This window comes from Micromesistius poutassou (genome assembly GCF_964030765.1).
Source record: "Micromesistius poutassou genome assembly, contig: SCAFFOLD_4072, whole genome shotgun sequence".
NCBI classification, from domain to species: Eukaryota; Metazoa; Chordata; class Actinopteri; order Gadiformes; family Gadidae; genus Micromesistius; species Micromesistius poutassou.
The window spans coordinates 1-20,448 of NW_028180471.1; the positions used below are offsets into that span (position 1 = coordinate 1).

General features: G+C 43.7%; 1 protein-coding gene across 1 annotated transcript; it reads right to left on the reverse strand.

Annotated features, from left to right (window-relative positions):
* Window positions 1-3,736: 3,736 nt before the first annotated feature.
* Window positions 3,737-19,434, reverse strand: LOC311370761 (NLR family CARD domain-containing protein 3-like). Its single transcript, XM_084489079.1, has 10 exons — window positions 19,227-19,434; window positions 18,253-18,349; window positions 18,048-18,149; window positions 14,546-14,662; window positions 14,347-14,416; window positions 13,935-14,160; window positions 8,655-10,440; window positions 6,845-7,018; window positions 4,610-4,783; window positions 3,737-4,433 (listed from the first exon to the last, which is right to left on the reverse strand). Exons 2-10 carry the CDS (start codon window positions 18,333-18,335, stop codon window positions 4,250-4,252), a joined length of 2,916 nt encoding a protein of 971 aa, XP_084345205.1. The 5' UTR covers window positions 18,336-18,349; window positions 19,227-19,434; the 3' UTR covers window positions 3,737-4,249.
* Window positions 19,435-20,448: the final 1,014 nt, after the last annotated feature.

A 20,448-nucleotide genomic window follows, 5' to 3' on the forward strand; every position in this document is an offset into this window, starting at 1 on the left:
CTGTATGTCACTGCTATACCAACAAATCCTTTACACTCTACCTCCCAGTAACAGCGGCCAGTCAGAGCCTCTCTACACAACACCTGGGGCCGGAGACAAATCTCTCTGGGTGATCCGGATACGACTGGTCCTCTCCGACCAGCGTCACCTTTCTGTTGTCCTCAGACAGAGAGAGTTCTCTGTAGGCTGTGTTTGGGTCCAGTGTGAGTTCACAGGCATCTGACGGAGAACAAGACATGATGAGCTACTGAACCCTTCTGCATCTTCATCATCATCATCATCATCACTAGTACTGCTGGAAGCATTGACATCTTAGATATGCTAGGATGCTAAATCCGAGGACGCTCAGGCGCTCAGGCACACACACACACACACACACACACACACACACACACACACACACACACACACACACACACACACACACACACACACACACACACACACACACACACACCCTCTTCAACACTTCAGACATCATAACTTGGTCAAAATTCAACCGTTTACCATCACTCAAACTATTAAACAAATCTACACATTTGTATCTTCGATAGTATTTAATCAGAATTTCGATATCATTTATACTTTTTTCAGAATCACAGTTTTAGTTTCACTTCAGATTAGTTTTCAGTTGGTCTCACTCTAGCCGTTTGCCTCAGCTGTTGCTCGTTGAGCAATCAGTGGACATCACAGCACTCTGGAGGAGTCTGGTTAAAGTCACGTGGTGGAGGGTAGTGTGGTCTTTGTTAGTCTCTGGCCGTTTCTCAATACCAAGTACGCAAACTACGGACTCGCGGACTTGGAAGTGCGTACTTGGCAAGTCCAGACTTCCAAGTACAGACTTCCGAGGACGCGAGTACGCACCTGTGACGTCACCACCTCAGCTCTGTTAACTGCTTTACGGCCTCATGTAGGCATACACTACTGAACAATTTAAACTAATGATATAAAACTAAACCCCAGCCTCTTTCATTTTAAAATAGTATGTCAATATTTTCAATGAATATAAATGAAAAGATATGCTTATCGTGTGTATAAGCTATTCACACAACTTTTTATATGTAGGGTACAGATGCGCGTGCCTAACTGGCTATGTAGTTGGAGAGTAGACTATTGATATAATAATAATAACGAATGAGCGAGAAATGACTGATTAGAACACACACACACACACACACACACACACACACACACACACACACACACACACACACACACACACACACACACACGATCGGATGGATCCGACCAAGATTTTCGTTGCCGTTGTGATGGGTTTCCTCTATCAGCGACTTATACAATAAAAACAAATGATATTAAACAAAACCCCAGCCTCTTTAATTTTAAAATAGTATGTCAATATTTTGAATGAATAGGCCTACATTTTTCTTATATATGTCAAATGTTCCTATATATAGCCTATTATTATAGCTTACATACTAATATTTTAAAACATGGTAATGCAAAATGCATCCTGGGATATTTAACGGTCCAAGTCCACACAAGTCACCTCCGATGCGTCCTCGGTGGAACGGCCAGTTTAAGAACGCATGGAGAACACACACAGGTTTTACGACTGTACTTGACTTGATGCGTACTTGGAATTGGAACAGTACTTGGGCTACGACTGATGACGTTTCACGAGAACGCAAAGTACACAAGTACAGACGAGAACGCACATTGAGAAACGGCCTCTCTCTCTCCCTCATGGACTACAATAGTGGACTACAATAGTGGACTACAATAGTGGACTACAATAGTGGACGTTGTCCGACCACTTTTTTAAATGTCAGCCACAGTTCGGCTTTCGGCCCCAACCTCATTGATCGACCTGGCAACGTTTTCCCACGCCAGTTTTTTGCTTTTGGTGCTGATTCCGGAGGAAAGAGCGCCAAACAAGATCTTATTTCTGGCCTCTACCTCCGAAATCAGCACCTCCACCTCGCATTCACTAAAGTTATTTTTTCTTCCTTTCTCCATTTTCTCCTTTCTCCTAACGAGCGCACTACTGCAGGTTTATTTATACGAATTAGCATATTAAATGAGGGAGGAGACGGGTGGAGATGGAAATGGGTGGAGAGACGGGCTCGTGCATGTGCGCTCAATTTCACGTTAATTGGGATGTACAAAGAGAATCTGTGTGAAATCGTGCTTACGCAAGGATTGATACATCCAGATTTTTTTGTGAGCATCAGCTTTCCAGATTTTGGCGTCCGCAAAGTTTTAGTCAGAAATCCACGCAAGTCTTACACAACAACACACAACTCACTGCCTCCCTGCTTCTAGCCAATCAGCTACTAGCCACCACCAATATACTACCCGGCCTTCTTTCATCCGCCGTCATGTCTCGTCTCCACCTTGGATTATCACTCCTGCTACTCCAGACTCTTAGGACTCTCTCCTCTACTCCACCAACTTCTGGCCCACTCAGCTACACAGCCGCTGACCTTCACCGCCTCAACAATAACCATCGTCTCTCTGCTGCTGCTGCCCCTGCAGCCAGCACAGCCGGAATCCTCCGCCGACGCCGCTACATCCATCCAGGTTCTGGCCCCTCTCGCAACCAACACCTCCCCCATGGCTCACCCATCCCCTCACTCTGGACTAACTCTCGCCCCCCCGTCACCCCCACCTGCCGTACTGCCAACCTCACTAACCTCCGTTCCCCCTCCCCTGCCCCCCATCCATCTCCCTCGCACTGCTGAACTGTCGCTCCCTCTCCAACAAATCACCCGTTATATCTGAACTGCTACTGGACAATAACATGGATCTGCTCCTCCTCTGTGAAACATGGCAGCAGCCCCTGGACTTCTACGCTCTCAATCAAGCCACTCCTTCCAATTACAGTTACATTGCCAAACCCCGCCTCTCTGGCCGAGGGGGAGGCGTTGGCGTTCTTCATAAACAATCCCTGTCCATCACTGAACTGAACCTCAACCTCCCATCTATCTCATCCTTTGAACACCTTGCCTTCTCCCTCCCCAACTCTGTCACCACTGTTCTAATCTACCGTCCTCTGCAGCCACACCCATCTTTTCTCTCTGAACTGTCTGAACTCCTCACCATTGCGTCCTCTCTCTCTTCCCGCCTCCTACTTACCGGTGACTTCAACATCCACACGGACAAGCCGACCGCCCCACTGACATCTGACCTCCTCTCCCTTCTCGACTGTTTCCACCTCACCCAACACATTGACTTCCCCACCCATACCAAAGGCCATATCCTCGACATAGTCTGCTCCGCCTCCCTACCCGTATCTAACCCCCATCCTCTCCCCTTCCCACTCTCTGATCATCTCTGCATCCTCTTCTCCGCTCCTCTACCCTCACCCCATAATCCCAAAAAGCGCTCCATTTCCTACCGCAACATCAAACCAGTCAACCCACTCTCACTCTCCCAGCTCATGTCCTCTGCCTTCCCCCCTGACTCTGCCCCCTCTTCCCCTGACGACTATGCCATCATGCTCAACTCCATCCTTTCTGACTCCCTTGACTCCCTTTCCCCCTGGAAGACTTCCTCTGTCTCATTCACTAACTCCGCCCCCTGGTACACCCCGGAACTCCGCACCATGAAACAGACTGGCCGCCAACTCGAGCGATTATGCAAGCGAACCCGCCTACTACGCCTCCATCACCTACTACTACTGCTACTGAACTGGTCTTCATATTCATCATCATCATCATCTTCATCATCATCATCTTCATCATCATCATCCTCATCATCATCACTAGTACTGTTCTTCCTGTTTCACGTTCATCTTCTCTACAAAAATGAACATAGAAAGACTAAATCATATCAGATGATAGCTACTATAGTGGACTAGTGTGCTATAGCTTTAGAAATAGTAATGCATATTGTTTATAAGATGTTTTAAGTTAAACGTAAATGTAAATCCCATGTGTGTGTGAGTGGTTGTCCCAGTCAAAACAATGAAAAATGTGTACACTGAATCTACTCCCGCAATATTTACACGACATACACATATTATACATCAAAACGTTCATCACGATGAGCTGATTAATCCTCTGTAATATCTAAGCTATACTCTACATACTTTTCAAGATATTCGACTTTGAAAGGTTCCAATACACATCCATTGTGATCCACCTGTGTAAACAACAGACTGAACCAGCTGAGCTCACATACAGGCTGGAAACTAACTGTTGGTACCATAGACCTGGTCCATACATACAGTACATAGACATGTACACATACGTACACACACCTACACAAACATACTAGACACACATCAACACAGGCAAACATAGCTACACATACGGATACACAAGTCCACATGTGAATGAGCGGACGTCACCTCCTGCTGTGTGGATGGACTTTCCATCCCAATAGTGAGTGTGTGTTGTGATGAATCAAACAGACACTTACACTTCTTTAGAGCTGGTTTCAGCCTCCACACTCCACCGTGCTCCACACTGGGGGGGAAACAAAGTGAGAGCAGCATGTTGAAACATTCACCTTCATCATCTGCTGTCTCATCACGTTCTACACAACATGAGTTACAGCTTCCTTTTCAAACCGCTTCATCTAGCAGCGGCTTGAATCCCTGTAGGAGACTTTGTCCCTGAGTGGAGAGCTGTCCTCTCCATACCTGAGAGTGTCCAGTCTCCAGCGTGGATCCTCCAGTCCAGCAGAGAGCAGCGCAGCTCCAGAGTCTCCTGGGTGATTGTAGCTCAGGTCCAGCTCTCTCAGATGGGAGGGGTTGGAGCTCAGAGCTGAGGCCAGAGAAGCACAGCCTTCCTGTGTGACCAGGCAGCCAGACAAGCTGCACACACACACACACACACACACACACACACACACACACACACACACACACACACACACACACACACACACACACACACACACACGTGTGTGTGACCTATTACTTTTCTGGAGGTAAATCTTTTCAACGTCCTCTGATGTGGAACTCAGAACTCAGAAACTCGGAATGTGCAACTGTTTGATCATTAAATCTGTAAAGTTTTAGAGTAGAGTAAAAAAACAACTAAAGGGTAAAGGGGTGCACATTCTTTACCATCTTTCACCTCAAACCTAAAATGCAAACACTAGATTTTAGTGGAACTTCAACAGGGAATAAAGACTAACTAGACAGAAAACCACACTCAACACACAAACAGTAATTGTTTTTTTTCATTTAGGCGATTCATTTTTCAGTGACCCAGGAGGTGCTGGAACATGTTCCAGCGTGTTCCGGCTCAAATGAAGCACTGCCCCCTATGCATTCAAAACATGAACTTAAACCTTTTTAAAGTGAGTGAATCTGTTCACATGAATGGACACAGATGGATGGTAGGCAGTGGCGGTTCTACATTGAATTACACCCCGGGTGAGACCCCCTCCGAGCGCCCCCCCCCCCCCCCCCCTCTCAATTGCAAGAAATTCGAGGTGTGCCTGACTTCAGCCACTCATTCCATTAGAGTGTTGCTCTGTACCGGGCCGTCCATATGGGCAGGAGGGGCGGCGAACTCCTTGCAAAAGCATGCTCCCAAAAAGATAGTTTGTAAATCATTGCTCCAAGTCTATTTTTAATAACGTGATCGTCACATTAACTATCTATAGTCTCTGTAGGCTTTCTGACTATTGTTGGTCTGTTGACATCACGTTTTGGATGATGGTGGACGTGGTGGGCGGCGGTTCTAGCTGAGTTTAACGTCTCATGTTGGGGCAGCTCAGCGACCGCGTTCCTCCGTATGTTGATCACATAACCCTGCAGGCTGCAATAAGGATTTCAATCCGCTAACAGTGGACCCCCGTCCCCCCCTTGTCCGTTATTGAGACCCAGAGGTGAACTGTCCCCCCCCCTCCCCTTTCCCCTTCTCACTAGTGGTGGATTTCATGATTCGTTTGAATGAATCAGTTCACGTCGGTCAGTTCGCCAAGAAGAGTCGTTCGTTCGTTCATTCGTTCGTTCGCGTTTCCGGTAGCGGTGAATCATGATTCTCAGTCACTGAGTCGGTCAGACTCAGCTCCTCCCTCATTCTCATTCTCAAACGAATCACGATCGTGCAATGGTGCAAACGGTCATCAATCAACACAACATTAACTAAGTTCCTTTTAGCTGAGGAGCGCTTCATGGTTAGAATCGGGATGTTGTTGCCCGGCTGACTCTCGTGACTTCTCAGTCCTCGAGTCTTCACCGCTAAACACAGTCAGTGAACGAACGGCGACTCGCGAGTCAGTGCGACTCAGCGACTAGTGGGCGGAGCTGGGAGTCGAGTCTCGGAGAACGAACGAGACGAACAGCGACGAACGAGAGCGGCGAATCAGGTTGGTTTGTTCGTTTTAAAGAGTCGTTCGTTCAAACTGATTCGTTCGTGAACGAGCCACCACTACTTCTCACACAGCTTCTCTGACGGCACCTTCTCAGCGAGCAGGGCGCCTGCAGCCGGAGGTGCAGGCGAGTTCACTACTATCGAGTTCACTACTATCGAGTGAACTCGATAGTAGGCTAAATTGCCGGCGAACCGAGCTACCAAGCTCGCTTTTTCAAAATTGAGGGTATCTATGACTTTCATTTCGCCATACTTACGTAACCGTTTTATAAAAGCAATAGATCACTTCAGTCAGTGAAATGTGCTCATTACACCACAGTTAAGGGGCGTTGTCCGTCCCGACGTGCAGTGGAGGGACGGACAACGCCCCTTGACTGTGGTGACTATAATGAGAACATTTCACAGCCTGTCGTGATCTATTGCTTAAATAGAAAACCGCTTCGCGGCACGGATGATTTTTTTTTTCTTGTGTGCTCGTGCACATGTGTCATCCCGCCCTCTGTCCCTCCCCCCCCTCTGTAACTGTTTGACTATTGAGTAAAACTGACCTGAGAGTTTCCAGTGTACAGTGTGGACTCCCCAGTCCAGCAGAGAGCAGCTTCACTCCTGAATCCTGCAGATCATTGGTACTCAGGTCCAGCTCTCTCAGACTAGAGGAGTTGGAGCTGAGAACTGAGGCCAGAGCTTCACAGCATCTCTCTGACAGATGACAGCCATCCAGCCTTCACACACAATAAACACAACATGTTAGGAACTGTGATTAAAATATCTCACATCTTTTACTGTTAACATAAAAGGATGTGTTAAAACTATAATTAGAGATGTTTTATTAATTGAAATACATTCAATCCATAAATGTTAATTTAATAATCTGTGTAACTTTTACTTTTAACATAATTAAGTTATTGTCTTCATCTTTATTAGAAAAGTGTTTTTAGTTGAACTAATGTTTAAAACACTGGATATTTAAATTTAGTATATGCTACACGTGAACCTCCTAAGATGGAGCAATTTGATTGGTTTTCTATCTCTGGATATTGGACAATATCCCGAGATTGAGATCTCAAACTTGGGATATTGGGGAGCGCGTAACGGTCGTCGCGTCACGCTAATAAAAACTAATAAACCGCTCATAAAAACTAATAAATCCTGGCAAAAAGTGTAATCTTGTTTATGTCACGTGATCACGTGTAGTTTATATAAAACAATGATTCACCTCAGGCTCCGTGAATAGTCCAAATGTATTAGCCCCTGCTATAAACAATCTAGCCCCCGTAGCTCCCCCAATCATAATTCTTTGGCGCCGCTACTGGTTACAACTAATAAGTAAATGTTTAAATATCATTTAGCTGGGCGATCTCTACAGAGAATAAAGTCCTCTCCTCCTTTGTCTCCTCCCTCTCTCACTCGTGACCTCTCACCCTTCCCCCAGATGACCCTGAAGTCTCTGTATCAACGCATCCTATTGGTTAAATCCAAAGCGTCCATATAACCAAACTACTGAACAAGGTTAAACATTTTAAAATAGTGGGTCACCTTTTATTAATAATGAACGTATATTTATGCATGTAACCTCATCAATAACTATTTATTTATACTTATAGCAACATATTTAAAGGTGCATTTAATTATTGATAAACAATTATTATTCATTCTTTAATTATTATTTCATAATAGAGCTTTTGAGTTTGACTTTTCACCTTGGTTACACAATATGACGTTGTGTATATTGAGATGTTATAAGTTAACCTCAAAAGATGTTTTCTATGTTATCATAACTTTTATATTCTACTGTTATGTATGTTTTCGTTGTGTGTACTCCCTCTGTCCCTCTCCCCCCTCTGTCCCTCCCCCCTCTCCCCCTTCTGTCTTCCCCTAAAAGTAAAAAAGTGTAATCTTGTTTATTTTTGGAGTGTTCACGTGTAGTTCATATAAAACAATGATTCACCTCAGGCTCTGTGAGTAGTGAATCCGTGAACACTATTCACTTCGCCTTCGGCGAATAACTGTTAATTATTATCATTAATTTTTTATGATTGTTATGATTGGGGAGTTTGTTAAATAAACAAATCGTTACTGCTTTTATATCATAGTATTAATTATTTTGTGTTGTGCGTAATATAATACATTATCACTGAACGTACAGAGATGTTTTCTAGGTTATTATAACTTTTATTTTCTAGTTTTATATATATTATCTTGTGTGTATTGTTATACATGTTATTAGTGAACGTACAGATACGATTTGTATTTTATTATACCTTTTATATTCTAGTATATAATATAATATATATATTATATTAAATTTTATGTATATAGTGTTCTGTGTATTGTAATACATGTTATTAGTGAACTTACAGAGATGTTTTGGAGGCTTTGACCACTGGCAGCAGCCTCAGAAGACCCTCCTCTGAAGCAGAGTATTTCTTCAGGTCAAACACGTCCAGCTCCTCTTCTGATGACAGTAAGATGAAGACCAGAGCTGACCACTGAGCAGGAAAGAGAGATGTTGTGGAGAGACTTCCTGATGTCAGGTAATATTGGATCTGCTCCACTAGAGAACGGTCGTTCAGCTCATTCAGACAGTGGAACAGATTGATGCTTCTCTCTGGAGAGAGATCTCCATCTATCTTCTCCTTGATGTAAGACACTGTTTTCTCATTGGTCTTTGAGCCACTTCCTGTCTTTCCCAGCAGACCTCGTAGGAGAATCTGATTGGTCTCCAGAGAGAGGCCCAGGAGGAAGCGGAGGAACAAGTCCAGGTGTCCGTTCTCACTCTGTAAGGCCTTGTCCACAGCACTCTGGTAGAGGAGGAGGAGTTTATCTTCCCCAGAGTTTGGTTGTTCTTCTGAGAGCAGATTGACCCCAGTGTCTATGAAGTGCTTAAAGACATAAAGGGCAGCCAGAAACTCCTGGAGGCTCAGATGGACAAAGCAGAACACCTTGTCCTGGTACAGCCCACACTCCTCTCTAAAGATCTGGGTGAACACTCCTGAGTACACTGAGGCTGCTCTGATATCGATGCCACACGCTGCCAGGTCTGCCTCGTAGAAGATCAGGTTGCCATTCTCCAGCTGGTTAAAAGCCAGTTTTCCCAGAGAAACAATGATCTCCTTGCTCTCTGAACTCCAGTGTGGATCTGTTTCAGCTCTGCCATGATACTTCCTGTCCCCCAGTATGGACTGAACCCACAGGAAGTGGCTGTACATCTCAGTCACGGTCTTGGGCATCTCTTCTTCTCTCTGGGATGTTTTGAAGCAGTCCTCCAGAACTGTAGCAGTGATCCAACAGAAGACTGGGATGTGGCACATGATGTGGAGGCTTCGTGATTTTTTGATGTGGGAGATGATTGTGCTGGCCACCGTCTCCTCTCTGAATCTCTTCTTAAAGTACTCCTCCTTCTGTGGGTCGGTGAACCCTCTCACCTCTGTCACCATGCCAACACACTCAGCAGGGATCTGATTGGCTGCCGCAGGGCGTGTGGTTATCCAGATGCGAGCGGAGGGAAGCAGGTCGCCCCTGATGAGGTTTGTCAGCAGAACGTCCACCGAGGTGGACTCTGTGACATCAGTCCATATCGGGGTGTACTGGAAGTCCAGAGGAAGTCGACACTCATCCAGTCCATCCAAGATGAAGACCACTTGGAACCGATCAGATCTGCAGATTCCTGCTTCTTTGGTCTCAATAAAGAAGTGATTAAGAAGTTCCACCAAGCTAAACTCTTTCCCTTTCAGTAAATTCAGCTCTCTGAAAGTGAGGAGAAATGTGAAGTGTATGTCGTTGTTGGATTTGCCTTCAGCCCAGTCCAGAGTGAACTTGTGTGTTAAGATGGTTTTACCAATGCCGGCCACTCCAGTTGTCATAATTGTCCTGACTGGTTTATCTTGTCCAGGTAGGGGTGTAAAGATGTCTCCACATTTGATTGGTGTTTCCTCCTTGACTGGTTTCCTGGAAGCTGTTTCAATCAGTCTGACCTCATGTTCCTGGTTGACCTCTCCACTGCCTCTCTCTGTGATGAAGATCTCTGTGAAGAACTCATTCAGAGGTGTTGAATGTCCTGCTTTAGCGATTCCCTCAAACACATTGTTGAGCTTCTTCTTCAAATGAGACTTGATTTCATGATGGCACTCAACAGCAGCAGATCCTAAATGAGAAAAACAACAGAAGAAATCAGTTAGCGGATGGTGGCATCAGTGGAAACAGGTCAATATTTCCTGTTAAATTATCCAAATTATCAAATTGTCATTTAATGAAAAAAGGTCAAACAAATCGCAACAGAAGAAAACTCAACTGTTTTTGTATCTTCAATATGTCCTGAGTAAGGAAAAAAAAGCCCTGACGGATCCCATTAGGGGAAGGTTTCTAAAAACCCAAATATAGCCTATTCATACGCCTATTTATTATTTTTCTCACGTGACTAGGGTAAAAATGTTAACCTTTAGATAAATTACTGAGTTGATTACTGAGTTGATTACAAACAAAAAATGTGTTAAAGTTTTTTTTAATTGTTTGTTACCATGGGCAAACGGTGCATAATCTAATTATGTGTGTGCTAATTTGCATAAATACCACAACAAATCTAAGCATTGGGTAAAGCCTTGTTGAATCTCTTCTTAAATCTCTTCTTAAAATTCTTAAATCTCTTCTTAATGATAAGGTCTGAATGGAACCCATTTAGGCTTCCCATGAGCATTAATTAATTAATTAATTATAATCCTCTAATAATTAATTAGAGGACCTTGAATGAATGACTGAATCTCTGCCCCCGGTGGTGACATTTGTTTGCCTCTGTAGTCTTTTACTGTAAGATTTCATCAAGATTCTACAAGACTTTTTCACCTGGCTATACCCAATGTTTAGATCTGTTGTGTTTATGCAAATTAGCACATACATAATTAGATTATGCACTGTACGTCCCATGGCAACAAGCAATTTCCAAAAACGTTTAATACATTTGTTTGTCTTGATGTAAGTAATCAACTCAGTCATTTTCATAGTGATATCTAAATGTTAAAGTTTTTACCCTATTCACGTGAGAAAAATAATGAATAGGCATATGATATATGCCTATTTTTATATAGGTGATATATTTGAGTGTTTTTCGAAACTTTCCCCTAATGGGATTCTTCTGGTCTTTTTTTTCCTTACTCAGGACATATTTAGGATACAAAATTAGTTGGGTTTGCATCTGTTGCAATTTGTTCTAGGTTGACCCCCATTTTGGCATAAAATTACTAGACTAGAGGGCTTTGTAGGTGAGCAGAAGGTTTTAAAGGTCCCATGGCATGCCACTTTTTGGATACTTTTATATAGGTCTTAGCAGTCCCCTATACTGTATCCAAAGTCTCTTTCCCCAAATTCAGCCTTGGTGCAGAATGACAGCCACTACGAGCCAGTCCCACAATGAGCTTTCCACATGCCGTTTCTGTGTCTGTAGCTTTAAATTCTAATGAGGAGGAGAGAGGCGGGCAAGGTGGAGGGTGGGGGTGTGGCCAGGGTTGCCAGCTTGGGCAGTTTACCGCCAAAGCTGGTTTAGGATCAGATCGGCGGTTTTTGGTAGCCAAAACACAACACTGACACGTCAGATCAAATAAGACAAACAACTGTGCTATCCTTCTTCCTGTGACACAATCAGTAGCATCTGTTACGTTCAGAGCTGGTTCAGAGCAGCAGGCAGCAGACACACACACACACACACACACACACACACACACACACACACACACACACACACACACACACACACACACACACACACACACACACTGCTCTGGCTGATGTGCCCCCACTACCTTCAGCTCACTTCAAATACGCACGCAGGCCCGCCCCCCAAACATATTTTTATTTGATATAAACAAAATGTTAAAGTGGGTTAATCTTGCAGGCCTATAGCCGAAAGGTCCACTCAGGGTTTTTTCCACTAGTCTTTATGATGAGCGACTTTCATTGTTAATAAACAAAAGCATTGTTAACAGATGAAGGCATTATTTTCTATAACTAGATGAATAAAGTCACTGATAAGCTTAATTGGTTATTTAAGGTTGTAGGCTATTTGAATAGACATGCCTACATTGTGTTGTTAATAGGCTAATAATATGCAAATGCTGGATTAACTCCTAAAGATTACTAAAGTTAACTTTAGTAAGACTATGCTACTACAAGCGCAGATTCTGCCATGACAAACACCCATTCACAAAAACTGACGGATGTGGCGAGGGCGCATCGTCTTAAAGCTCAGAGGGCAGTGTTGGCAGTCTGACCTCTGCCGCGCGATTCTGAAAAGTATTGGCTCATGCAATTAGCCTAGGGTGACCAGACGTCCCCGTGTGCCGGGACAGTCCTGATTTTGAGTTGCGTGTCCCTGGGCCCAACAAAAGCCTGTCGGGATGCTAAAATGTCCCGGTTTCCACCGGCACCAACCACCAGCGATTACATAGCTAACGTGGTCTTACTATAGCCTGATCATTAACTAAAAACCACATAGAAAGAATAAAGCATTCAGCATATGATTTCAACAATGTGTGAGGGCATACGCTCCAGGGATGGTCGCACAGTGGAATGCTGATGGAAAACCAGCGGACGAGTGCTGGGCAGAGATGTTCACGCATTTCAGAAGCAAGGAGATTCTATGCGCACAAAGACATTGCCTACTATGCTTTGTTAAAAAAAAAAAAAAAAAAGTTCCGTTGGTGTATTTTCCAAAACTCTCTTCAGCAGGAATTGGGGTAAAGTTCCTTTCCCCCAATTCCTTCTCAACCATGGCCGAGATAACCCCCACTACGAGTCTCGTTGTGGAAGTACCAGAGACGTCAGAGAACTCGACGCATTTTAGTCTTTTCACCAAATGGGAGCTTTACGCAAGCTTGCGTTATTATGTTGCGTGTTATGCTCCATAACACCAACAGCAGAACGGTTATCCAAATAACAAAGAAGTGTACAACCCTTGCGTTACAGTGTGTGTATTCACACACATGTGGCGCTTGCACGGTCCTAGCTCATTGTCTCATGGGCGGACCAAATTCTCTGGGCGGGCAAAGCAGAGAAAGGGGCGGTAACCTGGCCCCTTATGACGACATACGGGGAAAATTCCAAATCAGCCTGTCTGAGCTTTCATTTTCTCAAAGGCGGAGCAGGATACCCAGGGCTTGCTTGACACCTATCGTCATTTCTAGCCACTGGGGGACCATAGGCAGGCTACGGGAACTCATATTAATGTTAGAAAACCTCATAAAGTGACATTTTCATGCCATGGGACCTTTAAGGTCAACCTGGTGTTGGACAGGGAGCCAGTGTAGTTGGATGAGAACGGGGGTGATGTGGTCGGATGATTTGGTGCTGGTGATGATGATGTTTAACATTCTTTAACCTGATACCCCAACAATAAACCTTCACATCTGGATAAAACCATTTTAACATTAAAGTTAGAAATATTTATATGTATATATATATATATATATATATATAATATAGATATATAGATATCTATAGATATCTCAAGATATGTAATTTAATCTGAGCAGAACAAATAAGAGTCTCATACTGTTAATCAGAATTAGAATTTGTTCTCTGTTTTGGAGATAAGAGTCTCTTCTGCCCTTTGAAATAATTGTCTCTGTCTTCTAAATAAGAGTTTCTTACCGCCCCACAGTGTGTCAGCCAGTTCCTCCTGGTTCATCTCCATCAGGCAGAGCTTTGTGATGTCTACCACTCCCTCTATGGCGCGCCTCCTCTGCTCCTTGTTCTTATCATCCACCTCCTCCTCCTCCCTCTGACTCTCTGAGCATTGTGGGTAATCTGGGAAGTGAACCCTCCATAGCTTCTTCAGCTCCTTGTCTAGAAAAGCGTGTGCGTTCTCCTCAGCCCTCTGGAACAGAACAAACATCACAGAGAACTTTACTCTGAACTCACTGAGGACATCAGAAGCATCTGTCCTGGATTCACGCCCCGCTGGTCTGAAGAGGGAAGCCTGGAGACTATTAGCTCCACAAGAGATGCTTTCTTAATGTTCATGTAGAGCTAAAGTCAAATGTCTTGTTGGACATTCACACACCTTGATCAGCTCTGTTTGATGCTGCTGTACAGACTGAGCACTGGTAACCTTTGACCTCGCCTGGTGTGGTCTGTGGGACACACACACACACACACACACACTATTGTATTTCCCATGACTTGTAAACATTGATATAGAATCGATATAGTCATGACAACAACCAACTGGTCTGTTTTCATCATCTGTTTGAAACTCCTACCTCTCCTCTGTGGAGGGGCATCCATCTTTAAAGTTAATCAGTCTATCAATAGAGCGGTCACTCTTCATGGAGACACAGCTGGGTCCAGGGGAGTCTGCTCTCTGCTGCTGGGCTCTTCTGGAAAAACAAGAACCAGGATTTATGGACGTTTGATAGAAGCTGTACCTCTATAATCTCTAGGGCTGTCAGGTTCTGGTCGGTTAATCGATATGCACTTGTTGGACCAAATTCTCATTGGTTGGACAATGGCTGGTGATCCTTTTATAAGGAACTAAGAGCTTCTTAATCCATTATTTTAGGGCAGGAGGGACAAATGCAAACCGATGCCTTTTATATTTGAGTGCAGTGTGGGGAACGTTACTTTTAAAAAGTAATTCGTTATAGTTACTCACTACTTGTTCCAAAAAGTAACAGAGTTAGTAACTGAATTACTCTATAATAAAAGTAAAAATAAATAGTACTGTATAAGTAAGTACTGTAAAAAATAAAAGCTTTTTTTTTTTTTTTTATAGATGCGTGTGTCGTTGTGAGATGCTTCATTAGATTTGTCGACAAAGTATTCGCTGTTGGACATAATGTACACTATACATGCACGTTCTTGCCTTTGACCTCAATGAAGTAGTGCTTATATCTCCACCTTAAAAATGCCAACTTTTCATTGGATTGCTCCGGACTCGACATCTCTGCTGCTTCTTCGGATCTGTTTGGTGTGTGTGTGTGTGGTGCCCGTGGCCTGGCTTGTGTGTAAAAACACTCGCTCCGATTGGCTACCATGAAACATGACTCTGCCTTAGCCAATCGTAATCGCTTATCTTGTTGTTAACCCACCCGGTCTCCTCACTAGCAGTGTGTGTATGGAGCCAGGGGTGCGTTCGGATTACGCAGTTCTTTCAATCAATTCATAGTAACGCACCACATTTAACGTTCAGTAACGATAACGCCGTTGTAGCGACGGAAACTAATTACGGATTTTAATTACGATGGAAACTAATTAGTTAGATTACCCCGTTACTGAAAAAATAACGGCGTTACCTAACGCCATTCTTTTAAACAGCGTTATTCCAAACACTGTTTGAGTGATACCACCTGGTATCACCCTCTCAACGTTGAACTGGCCCATAAGGAAGACCACTAGTCCTAACTTACTGGACCTTTACTCCGCTACAAACTAATTGATTCCACAGAAGTCATTGGTCCGGTAGCATTGGGTTAGAAAGGACAACAAAAAAGCATGACGTAAGTGTAAAGGAAGTGAAAAGCATTTCAGCTAAAATCGTAAGGCATGAGTACGTGGGTACGTAGTTTCTGTTTTAATAATCAACCACATCACTAAAACACCCTTATCCCTTCTCTCATTACCATCATGTCAACCACATCACTAAAACACCCTTATCCCTTCTCTCATTACCATCATGTCAACCACATCACTAAAACATCCTTATCCCTTCTCTCATTACCATCATGTCAACCACATCACTAAAACATCCTTATCCCTCCTCTCATTACCACCATGTCAACCACATCACTAAAACATCCTTATCCCTCCTCTCATTACCACCATGTCAAGCACATCACTAAAACATCCTTATCCCTCCTCTCATTACCACCATGTCAACCACATCACTAAAACACCCTTATCCCTCCTCTCATTACCACCATGTCAACCACATCACTAAAACCCTTTTTCACCTAAAAATAATCTCACCCCCCCCCGATCTTTCATCGCTGAAGAAACCCTCGTCCATGCCTCAACCGGTCACTCGTCCTCACCTCTTCTCAATAGACTGATTTCCATCTTTAAATTCAGGAGGTCTATCCATAGAGCGGTCACTCTTCATGGAGACACAGCTGGGTCCAGGGGAGTCTGCTCTCTCCTGCTGGACTCTTCCAGAAAAACAAGGGTTTATGGCTGTAGGATAGACACTGTATTTCTATAAAATCTGATAAATTCTTACCTTTGTTCATAAATTGGCTACCATGAAACATGACTCTGCCTTAGCCAATCGTAATCGCTTATCTTGTTGTTAACCCACCTGGTCTCCTCACTAGCAGTGTGTGTATGGAGCCAGGGGTGCGTTCGGATTACGCAGTTCTTTCAATCAATTCATAGTAACGCACCACATTTAACGTTCAGTAACGATAACGCCGTTGTAACGACGGAAACTAATTACGGATTTTAATTACGATGGAAACTAATTAGTTAGATTACCCCGTTACTGAAAAAATAACGGCGTTACCTAACGCCATTCTTTTAAACAGCGTTATTCCAAACACTGTTTGAGTGATACCACCTGGTATCACCCTCTCAACGTTGAACTGGCCCATAAGGAAGACCACTAGTCCTAACTTACTGGACCTTTACTCCGCTACAAACTAATTGATTCCACAGAAGTCATTGGTCCGGTAGCATTGGGTTAGAAAGGACAACAAAAAAGCATGACGTAAGTGTAAAGGAAGTGAAAAGCATTTCAGCTAAAATCGTAAGGCATGAGTACGTGGGTACGTAGTTTCTGTTTTAATAATCAACCACATCACTAAAACACCCTTATCCCTTCTCTCATTACCATCATGTCAACCACATCACTAAAACATCCTTATCCCTTCTCTCATTACCATCATGTCAACCACATCACTAAAACACCCTTATCCCTTCTCTCATTACCATCATGTCAACCACATCACTAAAACACCCTTATCCCTTCTCTCATTACCATCATGTCAACCACATCACTAAAACACCCTTATCCCTTCTCTCATTACCACCATGTCAACCACATCACTAAAACAGCCTTATCCCTCCTCTCATTACCATCATGTCAACCACATCACTAAAACACCCTTATCCCTTCTCTCATTACCATCATGTCAACCACATCACTAAAACACCCTTATCCCTTCTCTCATTACCATCATGTCAACCACATCACTAAAACACCCTTATCCCTTCTCTCATTACCACCATGTCAACCACATCACTAAAACAGCCTTATCCCTCCTCTCATTACCATCATGTCAACCACATCACTAAAACACCCTTATCCCTTCTCTCATTACCATCATGTCAACCACATCACTAAAACACCCTTATCCCTTCTCTCATTACCATCATGTCAACCACATCACTAAAACACCCTTATCCCTTCTCTCATTACCACCATGTCAACCACATCACTAAAACACCCTTATCCCTCCTCTCATTACCACCATGTCAACCACATCACTAAAACCCTTTTTCACCTAAAAATAATCTCACCCCCCCCGATCTTTCATCGCTGAAGAAACCCTCGTCCATGCCTCAACCGGTCACTCGTCCTCACCTCTTCTCAATAGACTGATTTCCATCTTTAAATTCAGGAGGTCTATCCATAGAGCGGTCACTCTTCATGGAGACACAGCTGGGTCCAGGGGAGTCTGCTCTCTCCTGCTGGACTCTTCAAGAAAAACAAGGGTTTATGGCTGTAGGATAGACACTGTATTTCTATAAAATCTGATAAATTCTTACCTTTGTTCATAAATTGGCTTCTTTTTTCTGAAAAGGTTACGTATGCTCTTCATGGAGACATGGCTGGGTCCAGGGGAGTCTGCTCTCTCCTGCTGCTCTGGGCTTCAACACAACACACACAGTTGTTCTCAGACTAAAGATGGAGTCATGAGATATCACTGCTGAGCTCTGAGATGGACAACAGACAGAGAGATCCTCTTCTTACCTCTTAGCTTTGCTCCGGTGGCCATGTTCCCCAGACAGAGTGGTCTTAGAGGTAGGACCCCCCTCCTCTCTCTCCTCATCCATAGTAGACTGGAGACCTGGACACAAACACAACTCATCCATCACTTCATTTGCCTTCTAAACTTTAGCTGTTTATTGAGAGAGAAGATCATTGTGACTGCGTCACACTAAAGCGTTATGGACGTCATAGACCATCAATATGAACCCCACAACAACATACCCACACTGCCCTCACTACAGTACAGATGTGTACAGCACATGAGAACTGAGAGATGAGAATTAAACACCTTGGAGACTGTAACTGTGCTTAAACTACAACACAAAAAAGATATACAATAGACTTAATAAATGCATTGTGGTACAATTAAAAGTGAAGAACGTTAGAATCATTTCTCCACTGGAACAAAGTCTGAATTCTGCCACTTTACTGAACCACAGATTCCATATAAATCAACTGGTGAAGCTCAACACATCGATAGGGTATCCTCTTATGACCAACGGGTCTCTCTCTCTCCCTCCAGGCTCTCTCTCTGGCTCCAGCTGTGGTTTAAGCCATAGGAATCGAGTCTAGACCCACAGGAACCCCCCTGTGAAAGTGGTACAGTCCAGCAACAGGCTACTATAGGATCTATAAAACTGTCAATCCCCAGTCAATACGCACAAATATTAAACCTTTTAAATATCAGCACATTGAAAGTACTTCTGTCAAGTCCTTCTCTTCATTCTGAGCATCAAGACAAACAAATCACTTGAATATTGAACGCAATGTTGAATTTACCACAGGTCAGTAAAGCAGTAAAACATGAACTAACGATGTATTCTCTACAGTAAACTTATTATTATATACCAGTAACCTAAAGACAATATAAACGGTAGTAAACTGGTTATTATTATATACCAGTAACCTAAAGACAATATAAACGGTAGTAAACTGTCTATCTTATCTTATCTTACCTTATCTACTCCGTGATTAAAACGCGTCCATACGGTATAAAGTTATAAAAGTATAAATGTAAGTGAAGAAACGGAGGTTAAAGTGTTGATAAAACAAGTTAATCAGGTGAAAGGTTTTAAAAGCGGAGAAAGAAGAGCTGCTGGCTGCGACAGACCGCTCAGATGAGGAAGTTCAGAACGGAACCGATCTGACGCTCAGAGAGACGGAGGAGGACGCGCGCGCGCACACACACACACGCACACACACACGCACGCACACACGCACGCACACACGCACGCACACACGCACGCACACACGCACGCACACACGCACACACGACGTACCAATCTGCTTTGTCAAGGAGTCTTGTTTATGCCCACTATGAATATTAAAACCCGCCGTGTGTCTGTATCATAGCTACATGTATGACCTTTGCAGCAGAACAACCCGTGTGAACATCAGTTTGGTATTCAGCGAGGTTTGATTAATTAAATGCGCTGACAGTTCATTGCACCAAACAGATTACAGTGAGTGGAGCGGTCGACCGCTCCAAGATGGCGGACTTGGAAGTGCGTACTTCCGTTTCTCAATTCGCGTTCTCGTGTGTTCTCGTGTACTTGCGTTCTCGATAAACGTCACCAGTGGTGGCCCAAGCACTGTTCCAATTCCAAGTACGCGAGTACGCGAGTACTGTCGTAAAACCCGTGTGTGTTCTCGATGCGTTCTCGATGAGGCCGTTCCACCGAGGATGCATCGGAGGTGACTCGTGTGGACTCGGGACCGTTAAATATCCCAGAATGCATCATCGAGTCCGCTGCTGTTCCAATTGACCGTTCGCCAGGAGCGTTCTAGCCACGCCCCCCTGTCTCGGGGGCGGGTTCTGCTGTCAAGTCCGACATCAGCTGGCTTGTAACGTGAAGATGGAAGTTGGGAATTTAGGCGATATACCAGACGACTTTAGCCTATCTTATCTCGAAGGAAGCATTTCTTTAAAGAAAAAACAAAAGGCTTATGCCTTCATATCTGGATCTTATGTACATAGCGTCATAATATACAAAAATAGTACAGGTAAATAGCTATCTATTACCAAGACTAACGGTCATGTTGCTGCTAACTCTTTACTTAATTTGTTTACATTGTTAGATAATTTATTCTATTGAAATATAACAAATCTAAATTGTCAGAATAAATGAAAGTGTGAATCCTGACTGAAGCATAAACTTTCAGATCATTTATTTTGGC